General features: G+C 29.4%; 2 protein-coding genes across 2 annotated transcripts; both read left to right on the top strand.

Moving 5' to 3' along the window:
• Nucleotides 1-368: 368 nt before the first annotated feature.
• On the top strand, nt 369-964 carry LOC102601125 (mini zinc finger protein 3). Its single transcript, XM_006364538.2, has one exon. The coding sequence runs from the start codon at nt 503-505 to the stop codon at nt 752-754; it is 252 nt and encodes an 83-aa protein (XP_006364600.1). The 5' UTR covers nt 369-502; the 3' UTR covers nt 755-964.
• Nucleotides 965-14207: 13243 nt separating this feature from the next.
• Nucleotides 14208-16065, top strand: LOC102600781 (gibberellin-regulated protein 6). The gene is made up of 3 exons (XM_006364537.2): nt 14208-14396; nt 14553-14586; nt 15638-16065. Exons 1-3 carry the CDS (start codon nt 14298-14300, stop codon nt 15817-15819), a joined length of 315 nt encoding a protein of 104 aa, XP_006364599.1. The 5' UTR covers nt 14208-14297; the 3' UTR covers nt 15820-16065.
• Nucleotides 16066-17996: the final 1931 nt, after the last annotated feature.

Here is a 17996-nt window from a genome sequence, read left to right as displayed (position 1 = left end):
CTCGGACTCTATTTGACTTGACACATTATTTAAGTAATCAGACATTTTATTGTTAAAATAGCCTTATAGTTTTGCTTTTAAAATTTAGATTTGGCAATTACTCTCTCTATATCAATTTATATGACTTAAACTTATCTTAACACAATGTTTAAGAAAGAGGAATTTAAAAAAAAATTATGATTTAAAATAAGTCATAAATGTTTAAGGGTAAATTGAGCATTTTAAAGTAATATATCATTTTTTTTAGAATGATTCAAAATATAAGTCATATAAATGGAACAGAGAAAGTAATATTTAAGTAGTTATTTAAAAGAGAATTTAACTTTTAGTATAACACCAAGAAAGATGAACAGAAGTAGCAAGGCTACTAGCTATATATTAACATGCTAGGGTTAGGTTTAACTTCAGAATACAAGAGAGAGTCGATCAAAATTTTCAATAAAGTCATCTACCCCATAATAATTTTCATTATTTTTTTTAGGGGTTTTTAATAATTTGAAAAATGATGAAAAAGAGACAAGTTGTGGTGAGAAGGATCAGCAGTGGATCATCGACGATTAGGAACATACGATACGTTGAATGTCAAAGGAACCATGCGGCAAATATCGGAGGCTACGCCGTCGACGGCTGCCGTGAATTCATGGCAACCGGAGATGATGGAACCGCCGCCCTTACTTGTGCAGCATGTGGATGTCACCGGAATTTTCACCGGAGAGAAGTTGATGGCGGCGAAGTTGTTTCTGAGTCCTCTTAGATCATATGATTCGTCCAAGAAAATATTAATTAAATTAAAGGTGAGTTTTAAATTTATGTATCAGATAAGTTGATTATAGTTTTATAATTTCATTGTGCTTTGTGCTTGAATATTTTTGTGTATAATTTGATGTACAAAATTGATGAATTCCAGCTAAAAGAAGAATCTTTCTTGTAACTCAAACAAGATATATATATATATAAATTATTACTCATCGGAAGATTTTATTTTTAAATAGTACTATATGAGTTTTGTTTTTATTTTTTTGCTTGTTAAATAGTAATGATCTTTAATGTTTCAATAGTTCAATCTGAAAGTGCATAAGACTGATGAAATTTTGTCTACATTATCTTAACTTCAACTTGGAATAAAAATCTTGTTTGAGAAATACTTAAAGTGAAATAATTTGACAAATACCTTCTAATCTATTGAAATTGATCAGGTCTAATACAAATTCCAACATCAGCTATTTGTTTTTTCAACTTCAATCAAATATTTTCTAATCGTGCCAAAGTTGCATATACATTTGACTAAATTAGAGTCTTCTTGAATTTGGCAAGAGAAAACCCTTGGCAATTCAAGAAAATAGGATTATGATTTTATTTTGAAGAATATTTAACAAGAGCTATGGCGTAACTGCTAAAGTTATTAACATATGATGAGAATAACCTTAGTGTTTCGATTTTTTTAAAAATCTCACGCATAACAGAAGCTTAATTAGTGCACCGGACTATTGATAAAGAATATTGAAGAAACTTCATCTGTATGACTTTCATGGTGTGCAAGACAGATAATATGTCCCCTTTATAAAGTAACAACAGATAATTTCCAGTTCAGCCAGGCATTATTATAGAGTTGAGTTTTGTTTGGAGCTTTTGGTACTCCAAGTCCAAGGAACCAATAGACAGATAAGTATATATATATATATAAAAGAATAATACAATCTTTTTGTCATATTTTATTTCTCCATTGAACGCTCTGGCAGACAATAGGAGGAACACAAATTTTAATCAAGTCATCATCTCAGCTTTGCAAGAATTTTATATTAGCTTCTAGGCCCACATATCTACTCATGTTGTCTTGCTATAATGCAGTCTTCCTTGTAATTAATTATAAAGCTGACTCTAAAGTCTATATAGCTTCTAATAAAATAATAATGTTGCTCAAGTGATCCTCATGATCTTCAAACTTTATATTAGAAAAAATAAATAGGAGAAAGCAAAAGTTAAAAGAATTAGTAGAATATGTCAAGTGATTCTACATAAAATCATGGTGGCCGATCCATTCACTTAATTTATTTGCTGACTATATTATGACTCCATTATTAGTCATCAAACGAAGAGCGCGATGAGTAGAAAGAAAAAACCACACTATTAATTCAGTGTTTGAGTTAGGCCCAATATTATGAATTTGAATTTTGTTGCAGACAAAAATATTCAATACTTTAATCTAAATAAATAGTGGACAAATTTATTATTTTGAATAGTACGCGAAGCAAAGAGCATGTCGTCGTTGTCATTTGTCAAGGCTATTAACATGTGTGCACGTGCACTGTGAATTATGAAGATTTGAACTCTGACAAATGAGTTGGGTAGAGTAATAGAAATAGAGATTTTTAGTCATTAAAACTTCCCAACACTGAAATCATCTAAATCTTGGTTATTAAAAAAAATAAAAATTAAATCTTGACAACTTTCCTTGTCACTTAAAAGTGATTTCTTTTTATTTATATTATAAAAATTGGATTTTCCCTTTTCTTTTTGGTGTCATGTCTAACTTTTAGGTTCTGGTCGAGGTGTAGAAAATGGGTAATGCACAAAAGAATGACTTGGAAATCACTCGATTTTTGTTTTATAAAAAAAAAGTGATGTAGTTGAGAATGACTCCATGTTCTTGCAATGTGTGTTTGCGTCAAATTATATAAATTTACTATAGTTACTTAATTAAGTGAGATTGTATGTTAATTAACCATGATTAAATATGAAAAGTTTATGTGCAAATTAACATATTTAATGTATCTATTGATTTAAATTAAATAATTGATGTAGATTATTATCTCACTCTTTAGAGCAGTAGTCCCCAACATACTGTCACAAATTGGTCCTCTTGTAGTCCTACACTGAAAGTACATATACAATATAATTCCTTCGTCACAAAGGACTTGGGATTTGATATGACAAGAAAATGATAAAACTTTACACCATGTTTTACTGTATCCTAACAATGGAAACCTTGTCTTGTTCTTCTAAAAAATCTTTAAAAAAAAGTTAGTGATGATTTGGTTAGCGTTTACCCAATAAACACTACTAAAAAATTACTCTTTTTCATTGAATAGTTTTCAATATTTTAATGAGAATCTATTTTCAACCATCCATGCGTCTTTTCCCCTCACTGATTTGGTAAAAATGGATGAAAAAAACATTTTATCTTATAAACGCCGTACCACTTATTCAATTGGATAGACGCCGTGTGATGTGACATCAGACCACTTATTATTAACAGTTAACACCACGTACGTGTGGAAATGAAACAGCACTTCTGCCCTCTAAAGTTCCATTTTGATCAACTTGGTTTAAAACAGTTGTTCCTTTGAACTGATCAATTAATAATGCAATAAATCGCACCTATTTTTGATAAAAGAAGTCGCAAGTTTAATTAAAATGAACCATCTGCATTTTTCATTTTATAAGCTGATTTATTCTCTATCATAGAATGTTGTAACAGATTTTGATGAACTGCAACTTTTTAAGATTTACTTACGAATTAAAGTTACTATTCAATAAAGTTACCAACAATTATCTTTTAACTAACCTAATTAATTTACCTTTTTGCCTACGAACTCAATCCCTTGTCTCAACATTTGCAGGAATAAGAATAGAACTTCCATATAAATGCTATTGTGGTGATAGCTAGGTACACTCAAGATATCATATATGACGTTCTGGATATTTAGTATGTGATCTTTTCAAAAGCCAATTACATCTGAATTCACTTTTATTTTACGATTCATATTAGTTTTCTCCATATACAATTTTAGTTGTGTTTTACGTGTACTCGACTCCAACTCATTCTCAATAATAACTCATTCCTTATTTCATTGCAACCACTACCCCAGGCATATTTTCCTTATAATGAGGTTGTACTCGAAGATATAATACGTACTTTTTTATCAAAGATTATAAATTTTACCCAATATTTTTCACCATCAATATCAGGATTAAGCCTCGAAAAGCATAACTTAGCAAACCTGAATTTCTATTGAGGATCAAAGTAGAGAACATATACAGTTATAGATAAAAATGACATTATATACGACTCAAATATTTATTAAACTCCCATAAAATCAAAGTGAACATTTTAGCCATCACGAAATTCGCAATATTTTAATTCTCCGTATTTAGGAAGACGCAAATTTGTTGGGGTATTTACATCCCGTAAACAATGTCATTATGTCATAAAATAACTTCATAATATCTCAACCTTTTTTTCATTCGTTTCGAAAATGCCATATCTAGCCAGTATATAGTAGGTGTTACCGTTCTAGTCATAATTCTTCTTCAAATATTCAATTGCCTTGGTGATCTTCCGTTTGGTATGTTTTACATTTTTTTATCAGTGTCAATCAATTTATATTGAATATATACTGAAAATAAGATTGCTGATAATAAAGAGCAACTTTCACATATAGCAAACACAAAAATTCATATTTTGTATGCGATAGCAAAGTTTGCATAATTGCGCTCCATAGCAAACATATATATGTATAATTCGCTATACATATACAAAAAAACAGTTATATAATTCGCTATACATATACAAAGAAGGCAATTGTATAGTTCGCTATACATATACAAAAGAAAACAGTTGTATACAAAAAATCAATTGTATAATCTGTGTATAGTATAAAACGAGAAAGAGAGAAAGGCAAAGAAAACTGGGCAGAGAAATATTTGTATTGTATAATTATAAGTGTATAGGACGAAGATATATGTATTTGCATGTGTATATACAATTTTCTCTCGCTTTATACAAACATAAGCGCATTTTATATATTTCGTTTCTGTTTGTATAAGCGAGAGAGGCGAGGGTGGCGAGCGAGATCTGGAAGAGGGGAACAAAAATATATGTATATATACAATTTCCTCTCGCTTTATACAAACACAAACACATTTTATACATTTGTGTTTGTATAAAAGCGAGAGAGGCGAGCGAGACTGCCACCAAACGAGAGTGGCGAGCAAGATTCCACAGGGAGAGTGGCGAAAATAGCAATAGTTTGCTATAAGGTACAATTAAATCAAAGTATATTTATAGCATTTAATTTGAATTAATAGTTTGCTATTATATACAATTTTTCCCTAATAAATAACACTTTCAAGCATTTGATAGGTGAACTTTTTCGAATAGTCATACTTTGACATCGTCTTTTTTTTAAAAAATAAAATAAAAAAGATGAACAAGATTTCTAATGAACCCTCCAAATTTTAATATTTCTAGTTTCGATTCACCTATGTAGCATCATGCTTTTGAATCCATTTATGACATGTCGATTATCCTAAGAACCATAAATAGTTGATAAATAACTAGTTTTAAATGAATCGAATCTAATTATCATGTAAATATACTTTATATTACTATAAATAAAACTTAAATCTTATCAAAATGTAGTCAACAGACATAGTAAAATTATATTTTATTCTTTAATATAACATCAACATAACATAATATTATAAAGCAATGAAAAAAACATAATATCAATGGTCGTTGATTATTTGTGTTTATAAATTTTTTCATTATTGCAATATAACTAAACCTTTACCATACTGGACAGAAATTTGTGACAATCGCGTCTGTGGCGTTTTCGTTCAGACAGTTTTTGCCAGTAATGTCATCCTTTCTGAGTGTCTGGATCATAAACTTGTTGATGGAATGAAACAAAGTTTTGAAATAAAATTATGTTTCTTGCTAGGCTTTGATGATAGAACTCTTATTTTTGGGAAAAAAGTGACTACCTTTTAGGCGGAGTAGAAAGTGATGTAGGAAAGTTTGTATGGTAAAATATTTGTTAATTATTTATATGAAACTATAGTACATTCATAATAAAAGAAAAAGGAAATCAATCAGAATTGAACATAATTAAGTAACATAGCATTTTGGTAGACACATTGTTTGGTTCTTAGTATGTTTCTTCTTGTTAATGTTTCCTCACATTCAATGTGTTTTTTATTTTCTCGAGTTTAAAACTAATTTTTACTAAAAAGAACTTTTTCTAGTTACTTAATTGTACTTGGTCAAAATGGACTCGTCCATGTGGAGAAATTTTAATTCAATAAGATTAATCTTTATCTTCTGAATTTTGGTATATAATAAATATTCTACATAATTATGTTGTATTTCATATATTATATTATTTGACTAGAGTATTTAGCAAAGACACATCTGTTTTGTCATGCTTGCTCTGCATAGGCTTGAGCCCAATGATTTTAGTTTTATGGCTTGTAGATCTCAGAAGTAGAGCTGTTAAAATGGGCTTGGCCCGCTAGGCCGGTCCAATCCAATCTTTGAATTAGATGGGGTTGGGCTCAATTTTTTCAGCCCATTTAGGAACGAAAAATTTAACCCAACCTCATTGGGCCGGCTGGCCTCGTAGGCCCAACCCGCAAGCCTCAGAGGCCATTTTGCGGGCTGTGAATTTTAAAAATATTTATTATATATATTTTAAGTAGTGTTTTACTTGTTAAGATTTTGTCAATAAATAATTTTAAAATACCAATATAAAATCAAGATTATATTTTTTACATATCATTTACATTTTAGGGTCATTAGCCCACTAAATTTTATTATTAGCCCAAGTCCATTACTCCACTATAAGTCAGAAGTCATCGTCATGTAATTGTCATCGGGCCTGGTCCCTTCATCGGGAAATTGGGCTTTTCCCTGCCATAGGCTTACTCATGGCTCTACAGCCCTCTATTTATGGGCTTAGCCCAATAAAAGTTGTAAAAATTAGGCAAATGACATAGTATAAGAAAGAAATTACTTCCTTTCCCTACTCTCAGATACTTAATTAACGAACGGATGCATAATATAGCAGCGCGGATACTTTAATTAATAACGGGCGGATACTTAAATTATTAAGTTGTTAGCAGCACGGATACTTAATTAACTGACGGATGCATAATATAGCAGCGCAGATACTTTAATTAATAACGGGCGGATACTTAAATTATTAAGTTGTTAGCAGCACGGATACTTAATTAACTGACGGATGCATAATATAGCAGCGCAGATACTTTAATTAATAACGGGCGGATACTTAAATTATTAAGTTGTTAGCAGCACGGATACTTAATTAACTGACGGATGCATAATATAGCAGCGCAGATACTTTAATTAATAACGGGCGGATACTTAAACTAATAAAGTATCCGGTTAAGTTGTTGGGGGAAAATAAGGGATTTTTGTATTTTAGTAAAAGAGTAGGGAAATATTGAGAATAGGTAAAGAAGTGTTGTGTATTTAAGTAATTTTTCCATAAAAGTTTGCAATTGGGTTCCCAGTTTTGTGGACATATATTTTGACGTTGGTCTCTTTTTCAAAATCAAACGTGTGGTCTAATATTAAGCTTCAAATAATGCTACTTTAGAATTTCAGAGCACTGACCTAATACTGCAAAAGGGCTATTGGGAATTTTCGCATATAACCATTCAAAATAATTTAATTAGATTTTATAGCTATACTTTGCTAATTAAGTTTGGTAATTACATGTTAGGGGAGGAGAGGCAAGTGAGAATGGGAGAGGGAGGAAAAAGGCGAGCGAGATTGGGAGAGGGAGGAGAGATGCAAGCGAGAGAGCAATAATTTGTACAATCCGCATCTCGTTTGTATAATTCGCGTGTATTTGTATAATTGAGTGATACAAATTTTGGAATTATATAAATATGATAAAACTAGTTATGACGAATTTATACAAATATAAACATCCGAACTTTAAACAGTTATACAAATTATATCATACAAATTACACTATATCAATTATATTATACAAAATCCGAAAACTATACTTTTATATAAACTTTAAAAAGTTATACAAAAAAGATTGAATGTATAAGTTGATAAAACTGAAAAATCAAAGGAAATCACCGTCATATACAAATACAAACCGTCATTTACAAATACAAATCAACGAAGAATTGTTAGTTGCAAATTATACAAATGTGGCGAATTATATAAACGTGACTAAATATATAAACTCGAACCTAGCACACGTAATTAACCGTTATTATTAATCGTGAGTGGTAATTATAACAAACTATAACTATGATAACTAATTAAGTAGTATAAATTTGCTTAACCACCTAATTTTCTGAAGTTATAAATACAATGTCACAAAAGTAGCCATTTGTACAGCACCAAAATTGGTGACCACATAATATAAATTATTTCATATTACTTGATCACTTTTTAAATTAGGATGAAATTAATTTTTTTTAAAATCTGTTTTACCCCTATATTTAATATGGCCTTTGAAAGTTTAAACAAAATTTGAAGACCCAAGATTTTTTTTTCTCAAGAGGCTAATTAATATGAACAAAGAGCAAAATAGTAAAAGTTGATCAATCTATTGATGATTTCTTAATTACCGTATAAAATAGAAAGTGCCCATCTAATATGGGACAGAGGGAGTATCAAATACTGTCTTCGATTTTGATTTATTTGTTTGATTTTAACTTGACATGAAATTTAAGAAAGTAAAGGATAATTTTTGAATTTTATGGTCCTAAATTAAAGATATATGGAATCTACCAAAAGGTATGTTAACTTGTGATTTATATATATGTTGTGTGGAAAATTAAGATTAAAGAGTTATCCAAAAAAAAAAAAAAACATTTTATTAAATGGACTATAAAAGAAAAATTAAAATGGGGGGACTAAAATAGATATTTTTTTTAAAAAAATCAAATTTATACCACTAGACAGGGCGTCTAGTGGCCTTTTATTAATAATAAGATAAAATCCTCAGAATAAGTACAAACAAGGAGGGCTAGGTCTTACCTTACAAATCCTAATAAGGTAACATGACTAAAATAGATCTGAATTATGGAATCCAATTTTTAAAAATATAACAAATTCAACACTAAAATTTTCAAGAGTTGAACTCATTAAAACTTCAATGTTAAATCAGTTTCTGGATTTAGTTCAACGGCAAAATTAGAAATTTCATTTAAAGTTTTCAAATTTTGTAATGATGTTTGATTAGACATAAAATTAAAGAATAAAAGAAATTTTTAAAATTTGTGATTTAAAATAAGTCATAAATATAAGTGTAATCATACATCTATTTTATTAACGATAAAACAAGAAATTTAAAATTGAAATTACTACTACTAAATATTTAATTATATTGTTTTTTTCTTTTCACAAACTTATGCAAAACTACCGTATAAATTAGGGAGAGGGAGTCAAATTATTTAAATACTATATATTTTATGGAGAAGAAAACAAAAGTATTTTTTTTATAAAAAAAAGTAGCAGCAAAACTAAGCAACGGACCATAATTCAGAAAATTAAAGAAGGCACATGAGGGAATAATAAAAGCATAATTAACGAAGGTTATGATCGAGTAATAAATATTTTTTTTAACTAGAGTTTTATTTCAGATCTAGGTATGTGTTGGAGTAACTTTTAGAAAATATTTTAACTCCGATATAAGATTTTTTAATATGAATTTGAATTAATCGAATAGGAGAAAAAATCATAAAAAACAAAACAAAGGAAAGCAGAAGTATTAATGTGAGAGATGGAGAGGTCTGCAATTTAATCCCATGTTGGTTCACTTGCTGTAGATAAAACTGTACATCTGGTAAGTGCACATGTTCTTGTTTTCATATCACTGTGTGGCCCCAGCCTTTTCAAATAAATCAATCATTTTACCACTACCACCACATTAGCCATGCTCATTATTTTCTAAAAAAAGTACATATATTTTACTGTATTAAAATGTCATTATTTTTTGGATGACTATATAACTATATTATTAAGTGTAACATAAGCATTATAAATTACGTAAAAGTGTTTATATATGCTACAGCTTTTTAGTCTGGTGCTAGTGAATAATTGCATCAAAGGCTGGCTGGCTGGCTCTCTGTGTCTTTATTCAATTTCACATTAACATAATGAAGCTTTTAAGATTAGATATATTACTAGTTGATAAAATTCTACCTGTCCCAAATCAATTCCAAACAAGTTGTAACTTGTAATATCGTTCCCCGATCTAAAGGACTTCTATTTCTGATTATATATTTGCATTATCACAATTTATGCGTAATTATTTGACATATAATTTTTTAAGATTAGCATATCTTTTGAATTGACGAAAAAGAAAAATGTGTCACGTAAAATTGAAATAAAAGGAGTATAATTAAAGATTTTATAATTCATAATTCTTACATGCTCATCAAACAACATTAAGTTCAAATTGCAGTGTGATGCATTTCCAACTTAATTTCAGCGTTCTAAAAAAAGGGGAAAAGGAAAAAGAAAAAGAAAAGAAAAGTGGTCAATGAAAAATGTATACTAAGTAGGCGTTTGGCCATGCGATATCATATCACGATATGGTATCGTGAGATGAAATCAGCATTTGGACATGCGATTTTACGCTGATTTCATCTCATGATTCCATATCATGAGAGGTGATATCATATTCTCCAAAAACCATGGTGATTTCATATCATGATTTGAGATATTTTAATACAACAATTGATCCATGAGTTTATATTTTGTTAAAACAACCCCACATTTATATCTACTAACCATTTGTTTCATATGTAAATAAAATTTATAATCACATCATTACTTTTTAAAATTTATTATTCTCACCGACATAAAATTTATTATTCTCACCAACATATAGTCACTTTAACTCACACCTCACAATTGTGGAGTAATAAAATCTTGAAGAGCCCATGAAAGGTGTTTCATTTATTACTCAAATATTGATGAGAAGTGAAAGTTAGGTTGAAAGTTATTAAATTAAAGTTAGATGAAACAATTACTTAAGTGGAGAACAAATAATTTTGTAATAATTTATTATGCGATTTTATAATTTTTTGTTTACTTGATAAGATTGAATAAACAATTGGGGCTATTTTAATAGTTTTATAACTTATGGGCTTTTTATGTTTATGAGAAAATATACAACACAAAAATTTCATATCGCATGTCCAAACAAACCTTCAATTTCATCTCATGATTCCATATCATGATACCATATCATGATTCTATATCATGATATCATATCGTATGGCCAAACGGGCCCTAAAAATAATAATTTTAAAATGTGTATATTAAAATATAAAGGTGGCGAATCTTATATGTATAGTCAATTTATAGCATATATATTTGGGAAGAAGGACGAATATACCCGAACTATCGTAAATGGTATGCAGATACCTTCCGTCATATTTTTGGGACATTGGTGCCCCTGTCATCCAAAAATTAAAGCATATATACCCTTTATAATAACGGACATACACGTGTCATAATCTTATCCACCGAACAAATATTTAATAAATATCGGATTGACATGTAAGATTGTGCCACGTGTCCCTATTTAGTCTTCCGTTAGAGTGAAGGGCATATATGCTCTAGTTTTTTGACGGCAGGGGTACCAATATCCCAAAAGTGTGACGAATTTTATCTGCATACCATTTACGATAGTTCGGGAGGTATATTTATCCTTTTTCCCAATATCTTTTACACTGTACAGTTCAAGTTGACAGTTTAAAGAACTTATGACCGATAATAATGGGCAATTTTTTTTTATTATAACACTTTATTATTAATCTAAAAAACTGGTAACTAAGTTGCATGTTAAGATACACAAGTCTAATTTTTATACCATGAATACATATAATTTAAATCTACTATTACATTCCATTATGTGACATAATTCAACTAAAAAAGAAATAAGATTTTTAAAATTTATTGTCTAAAACATATCATAACAATTACTATATGGTTATAAAAAAAATTATTAAGAAAAAAATGAAAAATGTAAGATTAAATAATTTAAAGTTTAAAAAGTATATCATTCCTTTTTAAACAAAATAAAAAAGAAAATTTTATCGCACAAACTGAAATAAAGAGCCTATTATATACCCTCTTTGTCCCTAATTACTTGTCCACTTTTGAATTGACACACCAATTAAAAAAATAATTAATGACATAGTGAGTTTACCATTTTACCCCTATTAATTATGAAGTGGATGATTTTTTTTATATTTTTCAAAGTAATTAATTATTTAATTGAGGGTATAATAGGTAAAAAAAAATTATTCTTTCTTAATTTGTCAAAATAAACAAATAATTGGGAATAACTATAAAAGGAAAAATGGACAAGTTTTTAGCAACAGCGAGAGTACATAATATTGTTGCAAATGAATTGCGTGTTAAAAAGCATGGTACTTTGCTGGTGACTTAAAAAGAATTGATAAAAAGTGTTTTTCTTTCTTAAAAGGAAATGCAATGGGCAACTGGTTAGGGGAATGGAAAGGCATAATAAACGTATTCTTTAATTTGAGACCTATTAGTATTTTTCGTTTTCCAGTTTAGATGTATATAAGTAAATATTTAAATTTATATAAAGTTAAACAAGTTGATACATATCATCTAAGAAGCAATTTGTGTGTATTATATCATGTAAAATACGTTTGTCTATTTATTTAATTTTATAAAAGTTTAAATGTTTACTTGTGTATAATCAAAATTCGAGAGCAAGATAACGGTAGATCGAGACTAAGTTAAATGACATATTTATGTATTATGCGGAATGAAAAATAGAGATGCATGTGGAGGTAGAAATAATTGATTACAGCGCACAGTGCGGAAATAATGTTTCCTCACCTCACCTCATCTTTGTTTTATCTTTTGCTCATGTGATCCCAAAATGGTTGCACATGCTATGCCCCCCTCTTTTATTTTTTCTCTCTACAACTTACATATCCCATTCAATTCAATTATGGACCTAGATCACCTTCTTTTTTCTTTTCTTTATTTGTTTCATTTCACATCTTCATTTTCCCAAATCCAATCCATGCTTTCTTTAATTCATCATCTTCATGATAAGACCACTTCCTTTCAACCCATGTGATTTTCTGTCTTTCTATCAAAAAGCAAGGCCTCAAATACACAGAATCGAATTCAGAATTTGAAATTTCAAGAAATGAATTTTAATGACAAAAAAAATTAAATTATATGTAATTCGTAAGATAAAATGAGCGAATACATAATTTAGAGCTTATAAGAAGATCATTTATATGATTGAACTATTATATGTTTTCATTTTGAACTCGATCTAGATCCGCCTCTTCTCTGTTGCTGTCAAAATGAATAAATGCTATATTTATTTATTCCAATTGTAATATTTTAAGGCAATAATTCTCATCCATTCTTTGATATCTCTATTCTCTTGCATGTGCTTGGACTGCTGTCTGGATCCTGTAACTACCATCCCATATGGGAGTCCTATATTTTTATGCACCGGCACTTTCAAATTTATTTATTACTCCTATTCCTTAATGAATCTTGTCTCAAATATATGTGATTTCTACATTTAATTAAAGCATCAAATCAACACCTACATATATAAAAGAGCAAATAAATACTACACTAATATCTTTACCTTCTAATAATCCTTTTAAATTATATTAAAAAAAAAACTGCTGTAAACATATACTATTGGAATTAAGAATACAATGGGTATGGACGATTAATCGATCAATGAAGTATGATGAAAACAAAATTAGAGGTTAGATCCCATAAGAGGGGAAATGTATATAGTGTCTCATTCTAAAATTTATTTATATCTTCACATAGTTGCTCAATATTTATACTAATAAAAAATTAATATACTTGACGAAATAATTAAAGTGCACTTAAATTGATGTGAACTCTACTGTTATAAGAGAAATATTGGGCTCACTTCTAGTGTAACAGATCAACTTGTTGGAGGGATACAATCTTACAAATTGCAAAGGCACATATTGGTAAAGCAGGGGATATGACAGCTTTTTAATTTTTTATTTGATATTTGATATTAAAACTCGATTAATTCTTTATTGAGAATAAAACATTTTTTAACAAAGATAATTTTGTATTCAAACAAACTCAAATTGAAAACGAAGAAGTCCTAACCACTCGGTGAAAATCTTCTGGTTATTGGGAGATATGATAGTTATTGGCCCACATGTGGGGTTATAAGCTCAATGCTTAAAAAGAGTTAAAGTCCATATGGTAAACAAAAACAGAACACATTGACATAAAGTGAGAAATGTCCCCATTAAGGGGCATAATAGGAACACTACTATAAATTCAGATCAAATCTTTTACTAAAATAATAAATTAATACCATCAAACCCCAAAGGGGGTCTATTACTCTATTTATAGTCCAAACTCCTCAACACTTTTCGTCACTCACTCTTACATAAACACTTCACAAAGAAAACCTCTCTTTTCTTTTGCTTTCTGTGAAGCAAAATCAGCAATGGCGAAGGTTGTTTCATTTTTCCTTTTGGCCCTTATTGCCATTTCCATGGTTGCAACCACTGCTCTAGCTGCTGATGCCCAGTACCACCTTGATCGTGTAAGTTTATTTTTTCTCAATTATTTGGGGAAATGGGAAAGGGATTATAATGTCGGGAATCGAAACTCTCACTTGTTAAGATAATCAACCAACTGAGTTACTAAGATTTCCTCGACTCTGTTTCTTTTATTCTAACAAATTTGCTTATTATTTCAGTCAAGGTATGGTCCAGGGAGCTTGAAGCCAACACGTACGTTTTTTCTATCATATCTTTACATTTATTTAACTAAATAAAGAACTCAATTCTAGCCTAAGATTATTAAAATATTGAGATGATTAGTGTCAGGAATCTTTGTCTGGGTGGAATATTTACAATTTTGTTCTCAGAATAAAAAATTCAGCAACTCCTAAATACAGTTAACAAACACTTAACTACGGTTATTAATTAATCGATTAATAGCCTCCGATTGGGTGAATGTTCGAGTATTTAACATTTAAATATTCTGTGTAGTAGTAAGGAGAAGTGGAGAACTGTGAATTTCTCATACCCGGTCCATCTTAGTTATCATGTTTTTTCTAATTTTCTCTTAATAAAAATTAATTTTACTAAATTGTGGTTTTACATTTTTATCTTAATTTAATACTCTATTATTTATCTATGATTCGAGGGACGTTAGTAGCGTATTTCTCAAATTATGATAATTTAGATTTGACCTCTATATAAATATTTCATTACTTTTATGGAATATTTGAGATCTTGATTTTTAAAAATACCTAGAAGGGAATATTTTGAGATGCCTTTTAAGAGAATTTAGTACCATTTATATAGACATCAACTAAGGTATAAGGTTGAATAGCCTCAAAAAATTCTACTTGAAATTGAACACACTTTTTAGATACGTCGTTATTTACATATTTACCATACCTTGTTGTAGCTGCAACCTACCCTAACTGCTAAAGTTTTGCCCCACAATAGGCTCGAATTCCAGAAAATAGTTCTGTTTCCTAACAAATTTGTCAAATTTAACTAATTTCAAGAACCACCTGTGCCTTTGCTCTGCTATATTTGACCGGTCAATTTAAACATCGGTAATTTTAATATTTTTTAACTTGACATAAAATTTACAAAAGGAAAACTTTTGAAATTTGTGTTTTAAAATGTTGTTGATCAATTGTGTGGTTATAAGTTATTCTATTAAGGTAATTTAAAATTATTGGAAAGGTAATATTTTTTTGATGAGTAGCACATAAGTTGGGATAAGGGAATAACAAGTTACTAATAAAACATAGTTGAACAACAGAATGCCTGCCACAATGTACAAGAAGATGTAGCAAGACACAGTACCACAAGCCATGCATGTTCTTTTGCCAGAAATGCTGTAAGACATGCCTATGTGTTCCTCCTGGTTTCTATGGAAACAAAGGTGTTTGCCCATGCTACAACAACTGGAAGACCAAAGAAGGAGGACCAAAATGCCCTTAATTATTTAACCACATTGTCACCCCAAAGTTTAATTGATATTGTTGTTTATTGGTCTTCTTGATCCTATTATTATTATTTTGTCTGAATTAAGAGGTCATTAGTTGTATGACCTTTTTTACTTTTGTGTATGTATTTGCTCCTTTGGGCAGTATTGCCCGATATGAGAGCTGTTTGACCAATTTTTCTGTTGGTCTATTGTTATGTTACTCTTTTCTAATATAACAAAAAATCTTGTCTTCTCTTTAACTTTCCTGCTAATTACAAAAGCATTATCAAAGAATGTTTTTTTTTTCTTCCTTCTTTATTGGGAAATCGCCATGTACAATGTGTCCCTGCAGCAAATATTCAACATCTTGAATCCATTGCTACTATACGACCATAGTCAGTATATATTGTGTTTATTCAACTATATTGGTAATTTTTTTTTTACAAGTTTCCCTCTTTTTCGTCTAAACATTTGTACGAAAGACCGGTCATTTGTTGGGGCCATTTGCAGGAACTGGACGAAAAAAAAGTATTTTGAAAATTGTAGTGTAAAATAAATTACTCGCCTTAATTTCAATTTGTTTGACATAATTAAAGAAGGTAGTGCTCAATGAATTGAAGAATACATGTCATTTCCTTTTACAATTACCCATCCGAAACCCAAAAGTGAGATCATGATCATGTTGTTTTGGAGATTGAAAATTAAAAAATATAAAAATACTGAACATAACAGACACAACCGACACTTCATAAAAGATGCTCCCTCTCTTTTTATTTTAAAAAAATGATCTAATTTAATTTAATATGGAGTTAAAAAAATAAAATAGATTTTCTAAAATTTTGTAGTCCTAAATTAAAATTATATCAAAATGACCTTTAATTTTATGGTCTTCAATATGCTATTTGAAAAACTAATATTAACATGTTGCCAAAAAAAAGGAAAAATCACTTTTAAAAAAGTAAAGTAAGTCATTTTAAAAAAAAAACGAAAAAGTAATAATTTGGACAGCAAAATCACTACTAGTTTCAATTTAACAAGACTGACATTGAACCTGGACCCATTAATTTCTTAACCCTATATCAAAATTTAAATTTCCAAATCACAAGGAAAAAGGAATTCCTAAACCTCTTCAAATTAGGAATTAATAATGCACACACAATTATTTGTGTTTATATTTTTTCATTATTGCAATATAACTAAACCTTTACCATACTAGCTATGGACGGGAATTTGTGGCAATTCAGATGATAGAACTTGCATTTTTGGGACGAAAGTGACTGATTTTTAGGCGGAGTAGAAAGTGATGTAGGAAAGTTTGTATGGCAAAATATTTGTGATTTATTTATATGAAACTGTAGTACATCCATTAAAAAAGAAAAAGGAAAGCAATCAAAATTAAACATAACTAAACCTTTACCCTACTAGTTATGGACAGAAATTTGTGGGAGTTCGCGTCTGCGGCATTTTCGTCCGACAGTTTTTGCCACTCCTAGCATGTTTGGATCATAAACTTGTTGATGGAATGAAACAAAGTTTTGAAATAAAATTATGTTTCTTGCTAGGCTTTGATGATAGAACTTTTATTTTAGGGAAGAAAGTGATTGTCTTTTAGGCGGAGTAGAAAGTGATGTAGGAAAATTTGTATGGTAAAATATTTGTGAATTATTTATAATTAATTGACAGATCATTTAGATATGGCACATTGTTTGGTTCTTACTGTGATTCTTGTTGCTATAGTTTCCTCACATTCAATGTTTTTTTTTTTTTTTTCTCGAGTTAAGACTATATTTTAGTAAAAAGGACTTTTTCTAGTTGCTTAATTGTACTTGGTCAAAAAGGACTCGTCCATCTGGAGAAATTTAATTCAATAAGATTAATCTTTATCATCTGAATTTCGATATATAATAAATATTCTTCATAGTTATGCAGTATTTAAGAGCAACTTTCACATATAGCAAACAAAAAAATTATATTTGTATGCTATAGCAAAGTTTGCATAATTGCGCTCCATAACAAACATATAAATGTATAATTCGCTATACATATATACAAAAAGAAGCAATTGTATAATTCGTTGGCTCCTCTTCAGAATTGTATAATTTCGCTGGTAGGCCATTTGTATAAATTGTTGTTAGCCTCTCGTTTGTACAAATCGTTGACAAACATAAATTATACATTATACAAACATAAA

This window comes from Solanum tuberosum, unplaced genomic scaffold (genome assembly GCF_000226075.1).
Source record: "Solanum tuberosum cultivar DM 1-3 516 R44 unplaced genomic scaffold, SolTub_3.0 scf00497, whole genome shotgun sequence".
Taxonomy (NCBI): domain Eukaryota; kingdom Viridiplantae; phylum Streptophyta; class Magnoliopsida; order Solanales; family Solanaceae; genus Solanum; species Solanum tuberosum.
The sequence above is the reverse complement of the archived record's forward strand: the minus strand, read 5'-3'. Positions and strand labels throughout refer to the sequence as shown.